The following is a 26,664-nucleotide window of genomic DNA, read 5'->3' on the forward strand; positions in this document are numbered from 1 at the left end:
ACGCTTAATTAAAGTGTTACTAAATATCTTCTTGGTTCTTTCAGGAAAGTCACGTAGAAGGGAAATAATCAAATAATAATTAAATAATAAAACGTAATAAAATAAAATTCTCACGACGTTTCGGCCACATTACAAGCAGCCGTCCTCAGGTGAAGACAGAGCTGTCTAAAAGACAGCGCTCCAATGAACACTGCTAAGCTTGGTAGCGTATTTTAAGCTGGGTGGGAGGAGAAGAGCGCCTTGACAAAGGAGTTTACATATCAACAGAAGAATTTAGCATTGAATAAGCTGTGTTAATGTGAGAGAATTATCAGGATGTTAAAGTCAGAAAATTAGCAGTTACATGCAGATACATGCTAATTTTCTGACGGCTGCTTGTGATGTGGCCGAAACGTCGTGAAAATTTTATTTTATTATGTTTCATTTTTATTTTATTATTTCCCTTGTACGTGACTTTACCGAAAGAACCAAGAAGATGAATCCCTGCAGTCACGAAAGCTTTAAATCGAAAAATGTTACTAAATATGTTAATATCTAAACACACTCAGCTATTCCAAGCATAGAAATGTCCCAAGAGGCAAGTTGGCTTTAACACGAAAAAAAGTATTTGACATACTTCAAAAGAAGGACATTACATATTCTTCTGCTTTCATTTCTGGTTCTTGGCCTTACTTTAAGCAAAAGGAAGGGGACTGAAATATGGCCAGATTTACTAAATTTCGATGTCGAAGCAAAATGTGTAGAAATTACACATGTGTCAGGAGTCTGCGGATTGAAACCCAGCAGCATTTAACATTAATTTAAAAACTTAAATACGATACCTCGCAAGGTGATTGGAATTTTACAGCAAAAAAAATGTTCATTTGGGAAACCATGCTGGGTGAATGTACAATTACGAATTGAATTCGCCAATTAAAAGTATGTGTGCAACTTGCATTAACACAAAATATAACGTAGGAAAATAAAATGCTAAATTTTGTTAATTTTACACTTTACTCATGTGTGAAATTACATTCTAAATCATGGCCATCTTCTTTATTATATATATTTTTATCCATCAGCATATAGTTATAATGCTTAAATATAGAAAACTATTTCTCTATGCAATACAGTAACCATGCAACTGTTCCGTTTATGCAAATGGTTTTGCTTTTTTTTAAGACTTTGACAATGCATACAGAGGGAAACAAAATGCTAATCCACAAAGAAGTCAAGAAAGGAGAAATGCTCTCACCAAGGTTATTCAATGGCACTCAAATATATTTTTCCAAAAACAAAATTGGAGAAATAATGGCAGTCATTATAATAAGCAATGGTAACGAACTCCAGGATACTAATGAGGAACTTAACAAAGAAGACTGCAAAGCGGGCTTTAAATAAAAGTGAGATAATGTAATATAAAAGGAAATAACAGCTGGAGGGACAACTAGAAAACACAGCAGACTTTTTATAGCTAAGGCAACTGCTGAAGTTAGACTGGGATCGAAATGATGAAATGAAGATGCGAGCAAGTGCATTACGTTCGTACAGTGAGGGAAAAAAGTATTTGATCCCCTGCTGATTTTGTACGTTTGCCCACTGACAAAGAAATGATCAGTCTATAATTTTAATGGTAGGTTTATTTGAACAGTGAGAGACAGAATAACAACAACAAAATCCAGAAAAACGCATGTCAAAAATGTTATAAATTGATTTGCATTTTAATGAGGGAAATAAGTATTTGACCCCCTCTCAATCAGAAAGATTTCTGGCTCCCAGGTGTCTTTTATACAGGTAACGAGCTAAGATTAGGAGCACACTCTTAAAGGGAGTGCTCCTAATCTCAGCTTGTTACCTGTATAAAAAACACCTGTTCACAGAAGCAATCAATCAGATTCCAAACTCTCCACAATGGCCAAGACCAAAGAGCTCTCCAAGGATGTCAGGGACAAGATTGTATACCTACTCAAGGCTGGAATGGGCTACAAGACCATCGCCAAGCAGCTTGGTGAGAAGGTGACAACAGTTGGTGCGATTATTCGCAATTGGAAGAAACACAAAAGAACTGGCAATCTCCCTCGGCCTGGGGCTCCATGCAAGATCTCACCTCGTGGAGTTGCAATGATCATGATAACGGTGAGTAATCAGCCCAGAACTACACGGGAGGATCTTGTCAATAATCTCAAGACAGCTGAGACCATAGTCACCAAGAAAACAGTTGGTAACACACTACGCCATGAAGGACTGAAATCCTGCAGCGCCCGCAAGGTCCCCCTGCTCAAGAAAGCACATATACATGCCCGTCTGAAGTTTGCCAATGAACATCTGAATGATTCAGAGGACAACTGGGTGAAAGTGTTGTGGTCAGATGAGACCAAAATGGAGCTCTTTGGCATCAACTCAACTCGCCATGTTTGGAGGAGGAGGAATGCTGCCTATGACTCCAAGAACACCATCCCCACCGTCAAACATGGAGGTGGAAACATTATGCTTTGGGGGTGTTTTTCTGCTAAGGGGACAAGGACAACTTCACCGCATCAAAGGGACGATGGACGGGGCCATGTACCGTTAAATCTTGGGTGAGAACCTCCTTCCCTCAGCCAGGGCATTGAAAATGAGTCGTGGATGGGTATTCCAGCATGACAATGACCCAAAACACACGGCCAAGGCAACAAAGGAGTGGCTCAAGAAGAAGCACATTAAGGTCCTGGAGTGGCCTAGCCAGTCTCCAGACCTTAATCCCGTAGAAAATATGTGAAGGGAGCTTAAGGTTCGAGTTGCCAAACGTCAGCCTCGAAACCTTAATGACTTGGAGAAGATCTGCAAAGAGTGGGACAAAATCCCTCCTGAGATGTGTGCAAACCTGGTGGCCAACTACAATAAACATCTGATCTCTGTGATTGCCAACAAGGGTTTTGCCACCAAGTACTAAGTCATGTTTTGCAGAGGGGTCAAATACTTATTTCCCTCATTAAAATGCAAATCAATTTATAACATTTTTGACATGCGTTTTTCTGGATTTTATTGTTGTTATTCCGTCTCTCACTGTTCAAATAAACCTACCATTAAAATTATAGACTGATCATTTATTTGTCAGTGGGCAGACGTACAAAATCAGCAGGGGATCAAATACTTTTTTCCCTCACTTTATGTAGAACTTCTTTCAAATGCGGGGTGCATTTGAGTGGAGCGCATTTGAGACATTTATTCTGAAAACAAAACCAATGTGCCTAAAGTAGAAAGTATTCAATCAGTGTCATGAAGAAAATAAAAAAACAAAGCTTTACGAATACAAACAAAAGCACGTAGAGGAGATTAATGTTGGAAATGAAACTAAGAGGATGAAAGAGGAACAATGGATCAGAACATAAATGCCAATTCGAGCTATTACATTATGACTACTGCGAGGAAAGCAAGCTGATTGGGCAGGAGACACTGCTGGAAGCGACGGTAGCTGGTGAAAGAGACTTTTGATAGAACGGCAAACCCAAGGTGGAAACGCGATCAAGAGGATGACCACCACAAAAGGTGGCACACAATGGGGATGAGCCCGTACGCAGAACGTGGATAATAGTATCGGAGGATCATGCGGGACGGTAAAGGTCTGATGAGGCCTTCAGTTCAACAGTGAATGTAAAATGACTGACGATTAAACAATCATAGACTGTGTGTGTGTGTATAATTTTACACTTAAAACAGCATTAACAAATAAGACCACATGGGCAGGCAAAAGTGAAGCAAAGGTTAACATTAAAATATGCTTTGACAGTACTCTTTGGTTCTTTCGGTAAAGTCACGTACGTATAAAATAAATCACGACGTTTCGGGCGCAACACAAGCGTCCATCATCAGGTGGGAAAGCGTGGTCTGCTGCTGAGGCAGACTGTTTTAAAAGGTTTGAAATGGGTGTAGCTCAAGGGTCATAAATAAGTGGCCAGGGCTAGTGATGTTAATGTGAGAAATTAGCATGTAACTGTAAGATAGGAGAGCGGCCTCCTCGACGAGGGCACGAAAGTGACTATGTTAAAGTGAGAGATTAGCATGATGTTAATGTGAGAAATTAGCATGTAACTGTAGAAAAGAAGAAGAAGAGCGGCCTCCTCGACGAGGGAGTGTAACCCAACGGGTGTAATCCAAAGGGACTGTGAGTAAGAGAGTGCAATTCAAAAGACATGTGATTATGAGAGTGCAACCCAAAGGAATGAGAGTGCTATGCAACGAACATGTGAGCATGAGAGATATAAGAAAGAGAGAGAGCTATAACACATTTAAAAGGTAATATAAATGCACAAAGATTATGTTTGCAACTTAAAAAATTACCAAATAAAATCAAAGCATTGATTTATGATTGCTTTCACACAGCTTGGGGGGGGGGGGGAATAAGCAACAAGGGAAAGTGCCATAGACCATGAACAAAAAGACTCTGAAAACTGCCGGGCAGGTTATAACCACAAAGCCTCAGCTATGCCATGAAGGTGCGCTCTCGCAAATTATGTTAAGGAGTCGCAGCATTTGCATGAAAGGCATACAAAAACCTGGGCCTATTTTTTTTACGTATTATTATACTCTGCCACCTTAAATTCCACATCACATCGTTTCGAAGCACACGATTATAATGGCAGTGCTGAGGAACCTATGAATAATGTTTCCTACTGAAAAAAAATAGAAGCTTTTACATTACTAAAGGCGAAGGCCAGACCAAGGTTGCTGGCTGGAGACTTACCGTGAATGCGGTTAACTGTAGTTGTGCAATCATGGGGATGGCAAGACTTAGAAGGCTATTCAAAATGTGGCATTTGCAGGAACTCGCGCAAAAAAAAATGCCTTTACATTTTATTGCAATCAACTAACAACAAATCATTAAATCTTTAAAAGCCTCGCTAAAGGATACCAAAGGAAAAATTACGTTCCATGCTGTGAAGTGTGCTTGGGACGCTGCCGTGGTCTACTGATTAGCAAGTTGGACCTGCAATCGAGAGGTCCCCAGTTTGATTAAATTTCCTTGCGCTCACGCGGGGCACTTAAACTCCCCCGTGCATCGGCAGATCGTCCACCGGCAGCTCGAGTATGGTGGGGTAAAGTGTGGATGATCCCACCTGTGCCAAGATGTCTAGTTAGCGTGATAGAGTAGGCCAAATATTCTCGAGAGCTTTCACTCGTGGATGCCCTTCCACCAGAAGTGGCATGAGCAATTAAAAACTATTAAAACTAAACTGTTTTTTTTATTTTACCAGATAAGGCCCACTGAGCTATATAGGTCTTTTTCAGAAGCGATCTGGTCACAAATGATAGCACAACGAAGTGGCATATCATGTGTAAATTTATAGCAGCCAAATACTCTAAACGCATGTTTCTAAATGTGGAGGGAAAAACCGGAGGACCCGGAGAAAAATCCGCACGACCACAGGGAGAACATCCAAACTCCAAATATATAGGGTGACGATCGAACCCACGACCTTCTGTATACCAGGCGAGCTGGTAAACATGTACTGCACTGCTCCTTTAACTTTAATTTTGCTACAGGTTATAAAGAATAGCTGTTCTGTGTAAGGCAGGAAATAGCCCAGATCATATGCACACGTTTTAACAGATGCTGTCAAACGTAAAGACTTTACTGTTGCTTGAACGGTAGAAGAACTTTTGTAATTTAACTATGTGACAGAAGTGCTTTGTTTAAACCTCTGGCACCATCATTTAATTGCAACGCTAAGTAATAGGCCTTAGAATCACACATTTGTAGTCATACCCTATGCTTCTGGTTTTAAAAATTCAGCATCAATCACACATTACACTACGGTTGTTACGTTGTAATACAAATTTTTACGGCCGCGATTTCCTAAAATACGAATGTGTTGGTCATGATCGCCATTCGGCTCCGTGGACCATTATCAGCCCAACCCAATGAAGCGGCGTGAAAGGCTTCCAAATTCGTGATACCCCAGCATGGACGAGCGCCAGGTAAATAGGTAGATAGACATGCTGTGCCATGTCTGTTCATCACACCTGCACGAACCAAGTGTATGCAACCACACCACAACAATAAAACATGAATGCCTTGAAGGAGAAACGGGCATAGAGCATTGCCTTGTGGTGCGAATTTTACATTCATGATAAACGCTACGGGTCACAAGTCCCAGTAGGTCCCGGCTGCTGTAGGATACCTCTTTGCCACTCTTCGACCAAGCCGTGCCAAGCTAGCCTGACGCATTTCAGGAAGCCTTCTGGGTTTTTTTCCCACTGCAAAACCCCAGCAGGGCTGATGACCTCACACGCAATGAACACGTCGAGAAGCAAGGAGATGACGCGGTGACGCTGTGTTGAAAGTTATATACTGCTTCAAGCTGCAGTTAACAAATGCATCGTCAGCCCTGCCCTAGCTCTGATTGGTCCCGAGCCATATTCAGGTGCGTCTTGAGAGGCCAACGTTTCGCGGTTTGGTTTTGACTTAGCTCCGCAAACTACCAGCGGATAACCCCACCCATACAGCAAGGGCCCCACGCTCACTTGGCTCGCACGTGTCAGTGGAAAGGAAGATAAGGTAATACGGCATCGATGAACAAAAACCATCAATCGTCCAGCCCAGACCTAGCCCCGAGTGACCACTTTCTAGACTTCAGTTCAGAAACCTCAAGAGACGGCGTGCACGGTCATCGAATTTCAAATGATGAAAAATTCAGAAAGGTATCCTGTTGTGTTTTTTTTTCAGGTTGTGCTACAAGCTTCTCCAGTTCTTCAAGAAGCTACCGAGCACATGGAACAACATTTTTTGGGCATCGTGCAGAACAACACGTGGTACGACCCAAAAACAAACACATCTTAGAGTTGCACAGCAGCATACCTGGGAAAACCTACATAGTAAGAAGTCAAAGTCGCTGTGGTTGCCTAGATTTGAAGATCAAGAAATATACTTATTTTCTGCTGGGATATGTTTATTAAATTCAAAGTGCATCTAGTGAGTGAATGCAGTTGTGGGGATGGGGGGGGGGTATAACATTGAAAACAGAAGATAACTTTATATGACCTTATCTTCCTTTCCACTGTTATGCCCATTATATGAAAATCATGTACAATTATTCACGACTTAATATAAATGTTCTTGTTTCCTTTCACTATGCTTAGGAATCTGTGAAATGTTAGAAAATATAAGCCTGCTTGGAATTACTTAAAACACCATAACGTTGTGGTAGTGATTAAGCAGACACTTGGCAGTCAAATCTGTAGTTAAAATGGATATTAGCTTGGCCCATTATGGTCACCTACCAACATTTCTAAGCATAATAGTATGTGATTCATCAGTCTTTTCCAGAGTATGATCGATAGTATGTATTTACATCATGGGACCTCCTTTGCCAGTACCAGGCTCAAAAGAAAGCTGTCTCTGATGTGGACCAATCAGTTTCAGACAATGCATATATTATCAAATGATGTTTTTTTTGCATTCTGACCACAAGTATTGTGGTTAATGCAGACATGATTCCCTTGTAAAAGGTGTTTTTTGTTGCCAGATAAAAGGGGAAAAACCTATTCTCACAGTATGTATTTAGTCGATGGTAGAAAAACCTTTCCGAAACCCAGCTTGCTCTTATGGTTAGTTTGCCTCTAAATTTTTCAGTATTCTGTTCACAATAATATTTGCAAACATTTTATACGTGTGCGATAAGAGGCTCATAGGGTCTGTAATAAAAATAAAATCATGATTGAGGTATTTCATTTCTGTGTAAAGAAGTTTGCTAATTTTGACCCAATAAACTGGTCCGGTTGCTTTTATGATGTACACAGTGAATACCATCTAGACCAAAAGTTTTTCCAAATTTTCATAATTTGGAGGGCACAGTTTACTTCTACAAATGTGCCATTGGGAACATATTCTTCTTCATCTGAGAGATGGTCGAATTTCTGGGCTCTATGATTTTCTTGGCTATAGCTATCTGCTGAGTATGTATCTGGCTGACTGACTATAACAGACGCATTTGACTCGGTGTAAATTGATACAGTCATCCAAACTCTCACGAACCAAGGCCTGCATGATGAAAGCAGAAATATTACAAATTGGTGTCAGAAAAGAAGACACACTTTCATCAAAGTCATTCACAGTGACATTGGAAGATGTTTCCAAAGACGAGAATCTCGGCGCTCTATCTTGACTGCGGAGGTGAAGCGATGAGATGAGCTCTAGTCCAGGAACTGTGGATTGTTGCATCTTGGTACTGTGAGATGGATAAAGGCCTCCCCAAATCGTTTCCAACACTGGCTGCCACCTATAATAGATCATGGTTGCTGCTGATCCCAATGATGATGATTACAATGATGAAAGTGAAATTAAAGGTTGGATTAGATCTCAGAAATATTTACCCAGAAATGGCACATAATTGTGTGAAGTGGGTGAACAGCTGAGCAGTATTGCCATTGCCTCCGAGTTAGTTTGCACATAGTTTACACTTCAATTCCCACAGATGCTTCATAAATTCTGCACCATCTGCGTAAAGTGCATGATAAGGGCCTTCTGGCATTGTCCGACAAATTAATCCACCATGTGCTACCGTTATGGTACAAATTCACCTAATTAAAAAAATATACAAGCTTAGGGATTGATTTTTGGCAAAACAAAACTCTTAACACAATAATTTCACTGAAAACACCTCATATATATATTTCTTACCAGGTAAGGCCCACTGAGCTTTATAGCTCTTTTTCAGAAGTCACCTGGCCACAAATGATAGCTCAACGAAGTGGCTTATCATCACGTGGACCATTTATAGCAGCCAAATACTCTAAATGCAAGTTACTAAATGCGGAGGGAAAAACCAGACTACCCGGAAAAAAATTCACGCGACCACAGGGAGGAATATGCAATTGAACCCACGATCTCCTGTATACCAGGTGAGGTAGTTAACATCTTGCCACCGCGTCGAAAGGTAAAGGTACAGCTTTGCAAATGCTTGCTCATGCCACCGTTGGCAAAAGGGCCTCCGGTACGAGAGTATTTTTTACCTAACCCACACTTTGCCCCAACATGTGTGGCCTGCCACAAGACTAACTGCAATGTACCCATTTATATACTGCTCTGGGTGGATATAGGAGGGGATTCAAGGGAATGCCCCATTGTCTCAACTGCCGTGCTGGGAGAACGAACTGAACCAGCGGCCTCTGGATTGCAGGTCCAATACGCCACGGCAGGATCCGAATGAAAAATACATTTTAAAATTAAACAAAAATTTCAGACCGTTAAGAACAAACCACAAGATAATATCTTCATGTGCAAAACCCATGAGCTATTTTGGTTGAGTGAACTTTAAAGCAGCGGCTTTGAAGGACAGATGCCAAACAATTAATTACCATATGATTCCATATGAGCACAGTCGTACCACCAATGGAGCGCTCCAGAGAAGCGATGGCTGAAACCCATAACTATTTTTTGAACGAATTTGCATGGGTCAGTGCAACCATCAATTCCTGACGGTACAGCTGATTTGCAACCAAATTATAAGGAGTCCTCTACGTGAATCCAGCCGAAGTGTGAAATGACACCACACGTTCGTATGGAGACTTTTTTTTACTCGGCATACCATGCATACTTGTGCAGGAAGGCAACGAGCGGCAGAGGTTTTTTTATGTAAAATTTGAGAGATTTCACGAGATGTCACTTTCCGGTGTATGTTCCATTACTCACGACACACCTGGTGCTATTACAGTCTTTTCGTACTTGTTATATCTTTTGTTTCATCCTGTGCGCTACCATATGTATTTAATTCAAAAGGCAATGGCTTCTTTGATCTTAAAAAATATGAGCTCCAGTGAAATAAGTTGTGAGCAGACTCTCTTCAACTGATCAGGAAACAACTACCATGACCTTAACAACTAGTGAAGGTCTTTTACGTTAGCCAAACCCACAGACTTCTTTTGCAACAGACCACATGTACAAACAATAAAAAGTACATATGTGGGAGTGATTAAGCTCAAATCGTATAATGCTTGAAGGGCTTAAAACTTTTTTTGCTCATGACATTGTACTCACAGTCCCTATAGCTTTATTACACGTACGTGTAAACAATATGAAATGCCAGACTTCCTGTATACAACTTGCGCAGAAGCAAAGAGGCGAGTTTAAATAATAACAACTGTGACAGCTGACAGCTTGAGACCAATTTTTTTACATGAACTACAGGATCGGGTGAACCAGTGAAGACCGGGTGAGATGAAAGACACAATGTGCTCGGCTGCTGCAGCAAAATAGCAGTTTTATGCCCTCTCCTCCTCACCTCCTCTTTTGTTGCAATTAATAACTTCTGCGACGTGGTTAATGAGATCCCGGCCCTGTGCATGCGTACACGTGCCACTTCTGAACATGATGTGCTTAGGAATTTCTATGAAAGCATTTTGTGGCAAACCCTTGGCATGTCTGCACCGATGAGTCCCGGGAGTGGTTATTTGCATTCAATGCATGCAGTCTCGGTGTTTACAAAAACAGCGGAGCTTTGTAAGCGGCACCATGGGGATGTCTGTCTCACGTACTGTACAATACATGCTCGTTTAATATTCAAATTACTCGGACAAACGAAAATACATTTCACGTATAGTTAGCAATTTTCTTTCTAGAAAACGTGCTTAACAAAAAAAACCTTAAAGCTACTTCTGTTGTTTTTTTAAAGATCAACACCACATACATATAATCTACATTTCTATTGCGCTTAAAATTTTAATTCAACAGGGGCATGCCAGCAGGGAGTTTTATTTATATATAATAGAGAAAAAAAAAACTTGAGGACCATTATATGTAGCAGATTAAAGAATGACAATGTAGGAGCGATGATGCCTTGAAAATGAAATATGAAAAAGTGCAGTGATCCCCCAATTTTTAATGCTTTCCAACTAAAGTTTAAAGTGTTAATGCATTAGCTGTCTGACCGTCTATCTGTATCAAATGTATGTATCATGATGACAACTCTTGTAATGAAGGTCCAATATTTAAAAATATGTTTAGTATAAAGTTGTTTGTATTAAGGGAATTACGCTCGAGAAAACCAAGAGTTGCGATTAAAACCCAGACGATGAAATATTTCCGAGTAAAAAAAACACTGTAAAGCATTTTAAAATGCATTCATATGTATGTTTTTTCTTCCATTTTATTGTCTACGTGATGGGTAGCATCACTCAACGGAGACAGGTCTGTGTGGTTAATTAGCTACGGAATTGGCCAGTATTGTAAGGATATGTCGCTTCGTAAAGAATCCAGATAAAAGCCCATGAGGCAGTCAGCCAGTTTATGTTTACCGAGCAGAGAGAGCAGAATATAAGCATGTAAGCTCCTGCGAGCTTCTCCCCACCACCACCTGCCCCCCCCCCACACTCCTTAATAAACAGTTGTTATTTTTCTACAAACATAGGCATTGGACTCACTCAATTAATATTTATGAAAAAAAAATAGTTTAAGAAGTGATGCATTGGAAAAATGCGATTTCTACACGTGTTAAACAGGTACAAGCATTCTAAATGAACTGTTGTTATACACCACTGTCTGAATGCACATACAGTACATATATATGACAACACATCTGAGACGAATATCAACAATAAGTGCATAATTTACATTTTCATTTATAAGAATAATTTGTACGGTTTGTTGGGTTGTGGCTCGTGTGGATCTCCTTTGTCCAATGTGGACACTACTGTTTTGCTTTATTTTATATTAGGTCTAGTTTAAAAAAAAACATGCAGTCTCAAATACCACGACGGAAGCATCTTGTAAGCAAACCAACTGACGACTGTGAATTTTTATATTTTTTACCAAATCCAGGTTTATTTATTTTCAAACACTACCTCCATTTCCAAAATAAACTTTTCATTGAATTGATATTACTTGCTACCTACCACATTGCATTCCCGAGACAGGAGAGAGAGAGAGCTCGTAGGAAATTAGGTGACAATGTTATCCTCAAACGGGTGAGTTTAGAGGCTTCAAGAATGCTGGAATTCCACAGATGATCTGCCACAGGGAGCCAGGGAAATTGAATAGCACTCTGTCTGGTAAAACGACTAGTGTAAGTGAAACTGCTGGTGTTAATTGACATCAACATAAGCGACGTCCACAGCTTATTCATCGAAACATTCTTTTTTTCTATTCCTTCTAACAGCTTCTGTGACAATGGGGCCAAATTAAGTCCCTCCACGTCAGTCTGTTCTATACTCATTCTTTTGTACAGTTCATGCTTATTAAACCTTTCTCTTCCAAGTCACTTTCCAAGTGCGTTAAACAACAACCTGGCTTGCACAAGCATGTTGAAATTGGGAAAAAAACAGATACAAAATCAATAAAATAACGACAATTACAGTGTTAAAATATTTCTGGATTAAGAATATGTGAATTAATAGTCTGATTCAGGCTTGGACAGATGGGTTATATGACTGCGATGATTTCGTTTTCAAACGGCAATTTTGGTAAGCTAAATAATATAAATTTTGATTTAAAGCTTTACCATCACAAGCATTTAAAGATCACTTATTTGGAAAACAATAGATTTTAATTTCAGGAAATTCAAAAGCTGCATAAAACCTATAATGAGCAAGTTGAGTGAACGTTTATACATTCTATTTTTTTAAATGTCTTCATCAAACTGCTGATGTGAAAGCATAATATACCATGGCTACATTGGAAGATAATTAATGATGTATTACACGAGAGAGGAAAATCTCACAACTGGCAAGAGTTGAATAGAAACACATCAACGAAATTAACATTTAACTCCTTACAGATGCAAGTGATTATGAAAAACAACATCTCTAAAGAGAGTTGTTAAGACATTTACTCTGAGACCAAGATGATTCCAAACAGCTTTGTCTTTATAGAGACACCAATATTGATTTAACAATAAAGCTTCGCTGTTCATTCGCAATAATTCAAGCGAGCATGACTGCTGATGAGACAATTATTGTTGAAACTGGTCCACAGTTTTTTTGTCTTGAAATCAATGCTACTAAAATTCACTCCCAGAAGGCCGTGCAGCTGATGGGTTGTGAATTTTTTTTTTAAGTGGCGAGACATTGTCTACTTATATACAATGAGATGGCTGGGTGGCTCAGAGGTCAGTGCCAAGCTGGTACTGCTGAGAACCTAGGTTTGAATCTGGGTAGCCACTTGAGATCAAACGGGGTGCTCAAGTGCAGCGAGCTGATGAAGGTTTCAGCCCAGCAAGCAATGACTGTGCAAAAAAAATACACCATGTTAAATTCACACGGATTGGCTAAATTCCAGTTCTGAGATTTTGAAATATCGGTTTGCCTGTTGTGCGATAAACGTTACAGGACTCTACAGCAGGGACGGTGGGAAGGTTACTGCCCCCTATTGTGTATAAGAAGTCACTCGAAGAGCTTTCAGAAGCATTTCTGTGTTATCTGCTTCTATGGACCGTTCTCCAGCATGCAGTGGTGCACTCCTTTCTACCAGAGTTGTAAATGGGTCAAAAAATCAGCACCCTTGTTGGGGAGAAAAATACAAATGGTTAATTTCACAAAATTTACTGGCACTGCAAGTGTGGGTAACTACAAGTAATGGGATACATTTTACTCTCCTGATTGTGACCAAAAAGAAGTTTCCTGCTTGAAAAAAATGTTCGCTCAATATTTGTAAGTGCAAAATGAGAATCAAACACAACGTGCTTTCAAAGAGCATAGATCGACGTATGAAAAGAACTCGTAATAAATGTCTTTATGAGCATCACCAGTATCGCTTCAATTTCAAGCATGCACATAGTGGCATTTGTTTGCAGTCTCTCAAAACAAGGAACTGCAAATGGGTTTGTTTACTTCTTTCATGTATGTTTGAAAGATAAATGATTCCACAAGTTATTCAATCACAGCTTGAAAACGTGCATGCAGTGACTTTAAGCTGTATCTGCTATGCTTTCATGTTTTTGTAAATTCTAAACATAAATAATTGTAGAACAGATACAAATCCCACATTCTTTTTCTAGGCAGAAAACAAAGTATAGGGCTCCAGCATCATCGTCATAATTACCGTGATGCTTATTTGCCCAGGTATGCCTCAGTGATGTCTAATCGCTCTTTTTTCAGGAGACTCCTACTCAGATGTTTGCAGTAGGGGGCAATGCTTGCTATGTACACTCCGACTGAGTAATGGAATGCAATAGCTCGCATCAAGCGCAAGGTTAAGTGAACTGGTCAGGACATTTGGGATTTCACTTTGAGGATCACTGTGACAAGGGCCCAATCAAAAGTCCGAGCACGTGGCCCATGCATTTGCAAGAAATCTTACGCCTCTACAGCCACAATATGGTTGGAAGTGTTTTTTTTCTGTTCAACGAGTATTACTTTTTATAATACCAATGACCTTGCGAGGACCGATATAAATAACACCCGGGCATTTCTGAATCTTCTCTGCCAACCCCTATTTTTGTTTTTAAGAGAAATCCTGGAACTTGACCACAGTCCGGATGTGTGGTTGTGAGGGCCCTACAGTAAAATGATAAACATCGTGCACATAATGTTCAGACATTATCAAGGTGGTGGAAAAGTTACCCCCCCCCCCTGAAAAACAAGTGCACGGCATCATAAAGCATCCGTTTTAATCATTTGTGCGAAACCATTCTGGGACACAGATTTCCACGGTGAGTAAAACGTTTTATAGTTGCACTGTTCCTGGGTAATGCGACTTTTGCGAATGATGCTTTTTAAAAGAGACCAGCCAGGAATCAATTATTGCAACATAACAGTTGAAACGATGTAATGGCTCTTAATGGAAGCGTTACACATGCAAGCAATTTTAAATATGCATTAACGTCGATAGTGAAATGTTTGCCATGATGGATTTAAACAATCTGCAAAGCAAAATAAATTCCATTTGTTGAGAATATATTTTTCCATCTTATCACCATGTCTCTGTGTTCTTTTACACACAAACATTGCAATCGGTATGCAGCACCAGGCATGGAAACCCAGGATGCCTTGTTATTGTAGTGCAGTAAAGTAACCGCATGCAACCCACTCATCTCAACACACACACTTACAGGCACTCGCACACACATCACCTTACATAGCTAAATGTGTGCAGAGTGAATATACGCTCATGCTTCTCATCGTAAAAAGAGATGAACATTGTGAAATGCGTTTTTTTATGACCACGGCCATTACGGAACACCTTAGGTTATTGTTACCAACACTTTTTTTATACCCATTCTGTCCCAAGTGGGCCTACGACTGTTATGCAACATCCAAGCTTTTAATTATTATTATTCGTTATGCACAACGAAAGCAATAACAATTATAACGATACAATCATTAACATATTTTGTCATTTAATTATTTAGAATTAACTGAAATTTCTTACATCCATTATTTTAATGTGTCAATTATTTTTTATATATATACACACAATGTCCGTTTTCATTGGTAAAATATTAACTGAATTTCAATGGCGTTGTAATACCCAGACAACAGCACCAAGTCTTACAAAGCATTTGCAAAGAGGTTCTCGTTAACACAATGAGAACAATACTGCTTGAGTTCCTGTAAATATTATTAACAATAGTGGAGCATAGTATTATTACAAATACATTCGTGTACTTTAGGCCCCACTATGTAAAAATAACTCAACAGTGAGGGGGAAAATGAAATTTAAAAACATTGTACGTGCCACTCTGTGTAGAGCATACATTTAATCTTTCAACGCAATCTTTCAACGTAAGCCGAGATTTTTCATTCGATCGTGGATTTTTTTTTGGTATCTCATTAAACTCCAAATTAACCAAAAAATATATAAAACAAATTGCGACACAGCATAACCATATATGTCCGTTTTGCTCAGAAGAGTAGGTGCCATAAAAAAAATCCATATTGTTTACGAAATGTACTTTAACATATATACGCTGGTGCAGTTTGAACAAATACATTTGGAATGTTTTATTCCAGCCATCACTGTTATGCAATATATGCAACACGGTAGTTTTAAGATTCGTAATTCCTGAATTTCAAATTACTTTGGAAACATTAGCAACTCAAATACCCTGGATTGATTTAAAAGCATTCTAATTGTAAAAAAGAAGACTATATTTACGGTTTTGCGAGTTTGTGAACATTTTCCTTTTTTTTGCACTTTTTTTCCACAATAAAAAACAAGAACAAAAATTAACACTAGGTAATTGTAAGCTAGTGTTCTACTGCTCAGGGCAAATATAGCATACATAGTCAGTATCATCAATTTTTTAGGGGTATAGCCAAGTGGTAGAGCATTTGACTGCAGTATAATCACTTTCCCAAAATTAACCAGGCCCGGTTTGCAGTATCACACAATATTAATTAGCACAGTTCTCAAAAACTCTCCAATTTTTTTCTGCACACGGTGACAAACTAAATTAAATCCGTAACTCGATCCATTATAAAGTCCATGGCCACGGCTCAATCGACCTGCATGTTAACTAATTTAAACAAGAATGGTAGTTCATATTTTTTTCCAGGATTAATGTAAAAAAAGATGTTGCACCCAACTAAGCATACTGTAAATTAGACATCGTTTTGGCACGTTCCTTTCATTTATGTTGCTGCTACACATGTCTACAGAAGTCCATCGTACGACTATTTTACAGGAGCTCACGCAAACAGGTAATAAAAACAACCTCAAATTGGCATTAAACAGCTTAATTCACATTCATTTTCATTCAATTTAACTCCATCAAATTCACAGTTTTTTTTGCCTTTAACAGACTATGTTTTTTACCCCATCAAAATGTACCGAATGAACCTGATGCATTCGGAGAGACTCAAGTGCCGCAAACACAACAAGCCTCACAAAACACAAGCGAAAAACATCCAGGCGTGAGCGGCGAGCATTCGGCTGACCTGTGGATGGAGAACACGTGCTCAGCAGGTTTGGGACTGGGAGACCCAGAGTGCCAGCCAGGTTCACGGAAGAAAACCTGGCCCGGTGGGTGGGGAGAAGAGCCCGGGTGAAGCCACTGTGCAGCGCTGGGAGGCGGCAAGGGAGGCAGCTGCGTCGACATCATCGGCTGCGGCACGTGCTGCTGCTTCTGCTGGCCGTTCGCTTGCTGGTGATGATTGTGGGGATGGGCAAGGAATAGAAGCGAGTGAGGCGGCGTGCCCCCCAGCACTTGTATCCCAGTCAGAATGCCAGCTCCAGTCCCACTAGCGCTCTTGCTTCTACTTGCTATGCCGTTACCACTGCTGCAGTTGTTACTGCCTGGGCCACTGCTGCTTGTACTGCAACTACCAAAGCTGCCATCACCGCCGCCTCCACCTCCATTCACAAATCCCCCGTGGGGTCCAGTGAGGCAGACTGGTTGATCGGGAGAAGACAGCGGGCTTTTAATGCCACTTCGGCCTACACTGTTGCTGGCGCCCACCCCGCCAACAAACAGCGAAGGGTGCGGCTCGCCCCAGCTCCGGTAGATCTCCATGATGTATGACGACGAGTAGGGCATGCCGGCCAGTGTATAGCAGGAAGAGGGTAGGCCCCGGCCGACAATATCGTCAGCCTGCGATTTTATTTCCAGAGCCGATTCAGCAGACTCCTTGCTGACAGACATGGCAAGTCCCAACACAGGCAGAACCAGCGCTGGCACCACACCAAACCTCGCTTGCGTGCCGCAACTTTTTACGGCATCAAAGGACCGTTTCCGTGCCAAAGACTCGCGCACACTAGAAAAAAATATAAATTGGCGATTATAAAGTACACTCTTCACGTATCGCGCTGTCGCCCACCAAATCTGACATATGAACTACATATCATTCCCTCTTGCAGGACACCAATAAGCACTGTACACCGAAGACCCTTTTCCCCACTGGTGGAGAGGAGGAGAGGCTGTAACACTGATATGCTCGCTGCCATGGAGTGTCAGAGCCAAGTAGGCTCAAAGCACCACCCACTCAACCAACCAGGGCCCTCGGTCCGCCTACACCCACAGTCGGGAGGGTCACATGGCGTCACAGAGACTTGGCGAGCTGCCACCCAGCAGGGCCATGCTGTTCCCATAACTCATCTCGGCAAATGATTTATGCCCGCGTCCTTGCACACGCTCACTCTTTTCCCCGGCTAACCCGCTTATTTATTTATTTTCTTGCTTTTTTGCCACTGCTGTCAAGACTGCACTGCCTCTCACAAAGATGAGCAATATAATGTATGTCCCTGACTTTCTGGCCACGCTTATGCGCTACGGACTACCTTGCCTATAGTCCTACGCGTGCGCACCAGAAATGGTCGGCTCTCTCCAACACAAACACATGAGCATGCATACGCACACACAAGTTCACATGCGCCAACACGCCTGCACCCAACACTGTGTATTGTGCCTCTATTTATTATGGGAAGATGATCATCAATGATCCATTGTCTGTTTTCCGAAAAATGTTTATCTTTACACGCATTTTCTCTTATAAGTACCATTATTTTCCCCATTGTTTGTGCATAACATTTTTGTTTCTTCAAATAAATTGAAGAAATGTAATTAAACCCATTTTTTTTCACAATAACCTTACCCGAGATCATATTTTGAAAAAAAGTTTTAACGGTTAGCATTAATGTACCAAGGCATGTCACCATCATTATAATCATTGCCGACCATGATCTATTCACTGCTAGATGAAGGCCTCCCAATGTCATCATCACAATGCCAAAATGCATCAGGCAACTGCACATGATCTGAGTGGTCACTTTCTTGGGCGTGTTCTCTCCTTTGGCTGCCACTGTGTCACCAATCTTGTCCATTAGTCATGATCCCCCCGATTGATGTACCCTGTTTAGAGGCCCACTGACTTTTTGAAGTCTATAATTTGCATTTCATGTCTGATCAATCTTGTTCCTATTTTTGTCTCTCTGTATTTCCCAGCATGCATCTATTTCTTTCGGTACTTTTCGGCTCTTGTTCCATTTCCTTCGTGTCCATGTCCTGATCCAAATGTCATAGCAGCGATTATGCACCGATTGAAATTTTGGATACTTAAGGACATTGCTATGTTGGGTTTCATCATCAAATTTATATTTTCTAAATGCACTTCAAACTATCTCTTATTTGCCTCTGGTCCATCATTTCAATCCTAGCCTGCCTTAAATAAATACCCTAGATTGGTGTTATTATTTGTGACCTTCCAGTAATTATTATCTATTCAGCAAAAGTTCGTCAATAATTTCCCGCGGTTCATTGACATTGATTATCAAAATTACTATTTGGTCAGAAAATCTGGTTAGTTCAAATGTGAGAATAGGTTTTCCCATTTTGTTGGCAACAAACCCGGTGTGAAGATGTTAAAACACCAAACTGAAACCTTTAACAAGGAATCATGTCTGCATTAACCACAATACTTGTGGTTAAAATGCAAACAAAAAACACTCTGATAATATATGCATTGTCTTTGAAACTGATTGGTCCATACCAGAGACAGCTTTCGTTGGAGCCTAGTCTCAAAAGGTGTTAGACCAGAGGACGCCAAAAGGCTGTACGCCTGTACTGATGCAGTCATTCCAAGTTGTCACAGTGTCCTTAATAAATGGAAACATATTTATACAGAAATTATCAAAACCGTTTAAAGAGAGCATGTCATCACAACACAAATAAAACGTTCATTAAAAACAATTCCAGGCATGAACCGAGTGAACTCTCTTGTTGGGTTTTGTAAACAAGATGTGGCTAGAATTGTGCTTTCAATACAATTCAAAATCCAAGCCGCAACTATCCAATACGTGTTCCAAAAAAACCCCCGAAAAGAATTTGTTTGCAATCTGGAAAATTCAACTAAACTTCGGATATGAGTTCCTGATTAAATATATAAATAAAGACTCTAAACATAAGTACAAAGAGAAAAGCTTCTGTTGCAACCTTCTATGTGTTGTGATTGGAGCTACCATTCCCCAGTATAACTTTGTGACATATGTAGGGGGATGGTGTGGAGAGAAAATACCCACAAATGTTCGTTTCTACATTTGGTAACATTTTAAAGGTTATGTCATGACACAGTGCAAAACAAACATTACATGTAATTATTTCAAGTTATTCCGTGATTGCTTTAAGAATGTCACGCTAAATTTTTTTCTGAAAATATAGTGCTGGTAGGGTAACTCCGACAGCCGTGCCAATGAACACAACCATTTTGACAGAAAAAAAAATGTTACGCGTTAGCACTGCTGGGGTTGTATAATCCCAAACAACGATTTAAATGGCTGGATACGATGGCTGGACATGGCGACTGTACGCACACAAAATTAGCAACTGGGACAGTAGCAAAGCACAACATCTCTCTCTATAATCTTAACAAAGTCCATCACTTGAGGTTGCCCAGTTACGGAGCACACAAGCATGCTAGCAATCAGCATAAAGTGCTCTCAATAAAACTGGTATTATTAAATTAATCACACACCTGATTTTTCCCCACAATTTATCAGCGTCAACAATTCTGGATTCTTACTTTACTTGTGATATATAATATCCAGAATAGCTTTTTAGGTAAATATACTCTATAAACGCTGTGTAGATTTGCTGTATCGTGGTATTCATGTTCATAGTTTTCTTAACTGACCAGTATATGCCATTGGAACCTCATTTGCCAGTAAAAAAATGATAATTGTTTTTTTACCCTTCTATCTGGCAACAAAACTGACACCTTTTTACGAGGAGTCATGTTTGCATAGACCACAATACCTGCAGTCATAATGCAAACAAAAAACACAACTCTGATAATGTGCACTGTCCTTGAAGTTGATTGGTCCACACCCGAGACAGCTTTCCTTAGAGCCTAGTCTCACATGGGTTGGACCAGATGACGCCAAAAGGCGCACAACTCAAAGACAATGCACCATCAGAGTATGAGAGCTCGGGGTAAGCATTTACACCATTGGAACCTCATTTGCCAGTAAAAATATGATAATTGGTTTTTTACCCTTCTATCTGCCAACAAAACTGACACCTTTTTACAAGGAGTCATGTTTGCATAGACCACAATACCTGCAGTCATAATACAAACAAAAAAGACAACTCTGATAATGTGCACTGTCCTTGAAGTTGATTGGTCCACACCCGAGACAGCTTTCCTTAGAGCCTAGTCTCACATGGGTTGGACCAGATGACGCCAAAAGGCGCACAACTCAAAGACAATGCACCATCAGAGTATGAGAGCTCGGGGTAAGCATTTACACCATTGGAACCTCATTTGCCAGTAAAAATATAATTAGTTTTTTACCCTTCTATCTGGCAACAAAACTGACACCTTTTTACAAGGAGTCATGTTTGCATATACCACAATACCTGCAGTCATAATGCAAACAAAAAACACAACTCTGATAATGTGCACTGTCCTTGAAGTTGATTGGTCCACACCCGAGACAGCTTTCCTTAGAGCCTAGTCTCACATGGGTTGGACCAGATGACGCCAAAAGGCGCACAACTCAAAGACAAATGAGGTTCCAATGGTGTAAATGCTTACCCCGAGCTCTCATACTCTGATGGTGCATTGTCTTTGAGTTGTGCGCCTTTTGGCGTCATCTGGTCCAACCCATGTGAGACTAGGCTCTAATGAAAGCTGTCTCGGGTGTGGACCAATCAACTTCAAGGACAGTGCACATTATCAGAGTTGTGTTTTTTGTTTCCATTATGACTGCAGGTATTGTGGTCTATGCAAACATGACTCCTTGTAAAAAGGTGTCAGTTTTGTTGCCAGATAGAAGGGTAAAAAAACAATTATCATATTTTTACTGGCAAATGAGGTTCCAATGGTGTAAATGCTTACCCCGAGCTCTCATACTCTGATGGTGCATTGTCTTTGAGTTGTGCGCCTTTTGGCGTCATCTGGTCCAACCCATGTGAGATTAGGCTCTAAGGAAAGCTGTCTCGGGTGTGGACCAATCAACTTCAAGGACAGTGCACGTTATCAGAGTTGTGTTTTTTGTTTGCATTATGACTGCAGGTATTGTGGTCTATGCAAACATGACTCCTTGTAAAAAGGTGTCAGTTTTGTTGCCAGATAGAAGGGTAAAAAAACAATTATCTGACCAGTATATGCATACACATTTTTTTTTACATACCTATGGACATTTTATACATATGGACATATGGACATTTTATACATATGGACATTAGGTGTAAAATGTATGCATTTCTCAATTAAAATTGATCAATAAGTCTCAGATACTGAATATGCATCAAATATTGTACGTTAGGATTTAGCGGTGCATCAAATGTTAACTTTTTCTTCAAATTATTTTAAAATAGTGTCAATTTTGACCAAATAGTAACAATAAAAAAGCACTACAGACCACTGTTAGTCATGTGACCACCACGTCTCACAGTGGAGGCAGGAGAGTCAAGGGGGCAGACAAAGAGACAAAGAAAGAAGAGACAAATGAATGACGGAGAATGACGGAGACAAAGCAAGAGACGCACCGGGACACAGACGAACATATAGTGAGACAGAGACAGAGGAAGCCTGGAAAAGAAACCGGGTCAGAGAGAGAAAAAGGGAGACAAGAGACAGAAGGAGAGACAGAGGGAGACAGAGAGACGAAGACGTTTTAAAATTAACTTTCAATGTAGCCGAACAACTAAAGTACTCGATATTTTTCCAAATAGTAAAGAGTGCTTTTAGTTATTTGTTTTATAAGTATATGATGTATAACAATTATTGTTAATTTAAATATAATTGTGACGCCTAAGTTAAATCCGTAATAGACAGTCATAATAGAAAAAACACACTATCAATTAAAAGGCAATGCTTAAAATGTTTAGTCAAGTCAGTGGAACGAATAGATTTAGGGAATTAAGGGGCTGGAATTGCCCAGATCATTTAAAAGGTGCAGGAGCAATAGTAGCAACAAGTATGTGTGGACAGAGCATCAGTCACACCTTATGTGCTACAGAACATTCATTGTTAAAACCTGGCCCTATCAACCTCGTGATGTTCGGTCTAACTCAGCCTGTCAGTTTGCCTCAGTAGGATGCCTATTTATTTTGGCTATCCATTGTTCCGTGGCATTAAACAGCTGTGATGATTCTTAAAGGTGACCAGAGCTGTTCTCTGCCATATTGTCTACAGTTATTTTACTTGAATCGCTGCTCAGCTTAATTTCCGAAGCCATTGACACGTGTACCACAATTATTCGTAGTATTCTCCATCCGTGCCCATTTGCTAGTGTCATCATGGTGACAAAAAACACGTTGTGCTCAAACACCAACACAATAGACTTTACCCCTTAACTTATGCTTGTTGCAACATCAAGAAACACATGAAAAACCCTAAAACACTACGTACACTCCCCCTGTCAGACAGCAATGAAATGGTTTGAAACAATTATGGACTGGGAAAAACATATTCTGGTGCTCAAAAAGCATGGATTTGGACGAGGGAATGATATAGATGCCTCTCTGGAGAGTTTTTGGACTACTGTTCCATGCTGACCACATGTCTTGGAACAGGTAAGAATACCCACACTGTAACCTACCACACGTGACCTGCCAATTTACTGTGGTGTAAGCGTTTATACTACTGGGGTGGACAGAGGCAAAGAGATAAACTTTCCCCATTTCTTTCAACTGCCAAGCTGAGGAGATCCAACATTAGTACATAACAAGACACTGCAAACTTGTGGACTTCACTCACTCCAGCCGTAAGGCCTAGCGCACAGCTCCTCCAGAACAGACACCTCAAAACCAACAGCCCAGACCACCAAAAACCACAGAAATTGCTGTGATTTCCCACATGAATGTCACGTTTTAAGACACCAATCGACAAGCTCACCGTAAATAAATCAACATCACCTTGAGTCAGCAACAGATCTAACCACTGATAGTGGAAGTGGCCCTCAGGGGTCACAAGGTTCAAACAAGGCACCGGGATATGATGGCCTTTGTCCTATGATAGTGGAAGTGGCCCTCAGGGGTCACAAGGTTCAAACAAGGCACCGGGATATGATGGCCTTTGTCCTAAGTCCCTAAAAGGCCTGGGAGTATATATGTAAGGACAGTACGGGGCCTAGTGGCCATAAATATTGATTGTGTAGTGACATCGGGGATGGTGCCGGCCCGGAAGAGCTGTGCCGTTCGATGTTCCTACATCGTGGACAGCACCGTGTGGGTGGCTGTGTGTAGTACCAGCCCTAGCGGGGCTTGGTAAGCACTGGGATATTGCGGGCACCATGCACAGAGTGTGGTGGGGGCTCCCACGAGGGGGAGTGGGTGAGCGTCAGTCCAGGGGCAGGGTTGCCCTGGGCCATGGCACTCTGGTTGACCGCGTAGACACGTGATCTGCAGAGTCCACACAAGGGGCCCCAGGTGGGGGGGCTAGTGAGTGGTCACGTGTCCGGGGAGAGCTCTTGAGAAGGATCGAGAGAGAATGAGAATGCTCGAGAAGGCGGACGGGGCCGAGGGCGGAGCGGCCCCGACCGTAGGGGGATATAAGGCGGGTCCCTGAGAGGGACCGGGGTCGCTGCATTCTACAAGCTGGAAGCTCAACACCTACAAGCTGGAAGCTCAACGCCTACAAGCGGGAAGCTCAACACCTACAAGCTGGAAGCTCAACGCCTACAAGCGGGAAGCTCAACACCTACAAGCGGGAAGCTCTACGTCTCAAGCTAAAGCTCTTCGTCCTACAAGGCAACCACGTGGTCGGAGACCCGAGTGAGGGTCCGACCCTTCGTAGCAGTAACTCCTCTGTATAGAGTAGTTAGCTGGGTGGTCATCACCCTAGGCTGTATCTGGTGAAGGGGAAGTTACCGCTTGTGTTACGTTTTACAAATAAATGTGTTGCCTCTAAAAGGAACGTCTGCGACTCAGTTGGACTCACTACAATTGCAATGACAGGCAGGGTCAAGTGAGGTAACTGAGTAAGGAGTCAACGCGGGGGTAGAGATGGAACCCCCGGGGTGTTAAAGTGAGGCAAAGGAGAGAGTTCTGGAAAAGGGGGGTGGCAGAGCCGAGGGGAAATAAAAGGCAGTGCGGAGTGGGGCTCGGAGCTGCTGTGGGGATTTGGGGTCCGGACTGTCGTTGCTCATCACGGTGGGTCACCCTCATCGTCTTGGAAGCCTAGGAAAGAAGTTATACATCTTCGCCGTGGCTACTACATCGACGGCTCCTATATAGTCAGTCAGTCAGCTATATAGTGAACGTCGTGTAGCAGTTACATAGAGTCACCCAGTTGTATATAGTCAACCTACGTCCACCTGATGTCATCGAGTCGGGTGGACTGTTATATATAATAAATATATATACATAACTTAAGCAAGACGGCATATCTGAGTGCTACATTACATATGGAACAATGGATAACACAAATCTTTGTCGTTACACACAGGACAAGCAATATACCAAAAAATGGAAGCCAAAAAGTTATCGTCGCTCTGATACCCAGGAAGCCACAAGACTGCAGTTACAGGCCAATTTTTTATCATGTCGTCCACCTCCAAGTTGATGGAACATACTGTGGAGGTGATCGCCACTCACCATTCAGTAACCTGCAGTACCACTGGGTGTCAACAGGGTGCAGCAGTGTTACCTCCCTAGGGAAATGCCGGGGGTCAAACAGAGGTGAGAGCGGATCCAAACGACAATTCCTGCTAGGGAAATTCCCGGGGTCAGATAGAGGTGAAAGCGGATCCAAACAATCGTGAGGGGATGATGTCACCTCCCAGGGTAAACCAGAAGGTTCCAAGAAGGGGCGTGGCTTGGGCGGAGCCAGCCACGAACCAGTATTAAAGCCAGAGCGCTGACAGCTCTGGCTCAGTTAACTCTCCACACGAAGACTGAAGCCCGGGCTGAAGATAGGACCCTGGACCCAAGCTCTACAGTCCTTCTAAGGGCTGGAGCTCAGTAAGGCCAGTGGTCAGGGGGAGAATAGGTCCTGGATAAACAGGACCCTGGATCCAAGCTCTACAGCCCTTCTAAGGGCTGGGGCTCAGTGTAACCAGTGGTCTAGACCCACAGACCGAGTGGTCGGGTCAGTCAGGCTCCCCTAGGTTCTAGCCGGAGGACGTTAGGCTAGCGGGTCACCAGTGAATAGGTCACGCCAAGTCCGGAGGCCATACCTCCCTAGGTATCGGGTAAGGGGACCGTCATACCCCTTGTGTGTTAGGGACCGTGTCACAAAGAAAGACAATAAATATAGTGTGCCTCATAAATAAGTTTATTCGTCAATGTTTGAACACTACAACTGGAGTCAGAAGTGGTTGAAGAAAAAAAAATGGAAACAAGATGAACAACCCGCATGCGAAGCCCGGACTAAGATAACTCAGATTTACCTACGGGGGCTGAAAACTCCGCTGAAGATGCCGGCGGGCTACCGGCCGCCCAACCACCAAGCCCGGCAGCCGACCGCTCCTCTTGCAACGGGCGATGGGATCCGAGCTGCATACTGCCATCTCGCCCAACTTCTACATGCTGCAGCCTCCATTCTCGACGAGATCAACTTGGAAGCTGCGGGCGGATCAGACCAGCCGCCAACGAACGTTCCCGCCATCGGACAAGCCAAACATTTTGAAATTCCCGCCGAGGGATCACGTGCTTCCGCCGGAAGCGGAAGCCAGATGCATCTCAGGAACGTTGGGGTCCAAATCACAACACGTCATTGGCGGGCAACGCTTTCAGCTCCAGCCACTCAGCAGACGCCGCGTCATCACAGCGGCGACCTGGTACAGTAGACGCCATCGGTCAAGCAATTGCCGATTTTCGGATAGATTCCGAACAA

At 41.8% G+C, this 26,664-nt stretch overlaps 1 protein-coding gene across 6 annotated transcripts in view; it reads right to left on the bottom strand.

Annotated features, from left to right (window-relative positions):
• Positions 1-26,664, bottom strand: part of LOC133341419 (estrogen receptor beta-like) — a 135,057-nt gene that overhangs the window by 73,860 nt on the left and 34,533 nt on the right. For 4 of the 6 annotated variants that reach the window (XM_061550031.1, XM_061550030.1, XM_061550029.1 and 1 more), the window contains exon 3: positions 16,828-17,033. The exons of 1 other annotated variant lie outside the window; for it this stretch is intronic. In XM_061550031.1, coding sequence (XP_061406015.1) covers positions 16,828-16,991 — 164 coding nt within the window. In that variant the 5' untranslated portion in view covers positions 16,992-17,033. Of the gene's footprint in view, positions 1-16,827; positions 19,355-26,664 lie in introns of those variants that run through there. One more of the 6 variants, XM_061550028.1, reaches the window with a different exon arrangement.

The sequence above is a fragment of the Lethenteron reissneri genome, chromosome 11, assembly GCF_015708825.2.
Source record: "Lethenteron reissneri isolate LAM-NWPU_2019-01 chromosome 11, ASM1570882v1, whole genome shotgun sequence".
In the NCBI taxonomy this organism is placed as follows: Eukaryota; Metazoa; Chordata; class Hyperoartia; order Petromyzontiformes; family Petromyzontidae; genus Lethenteron; species Lethenteron reissneri.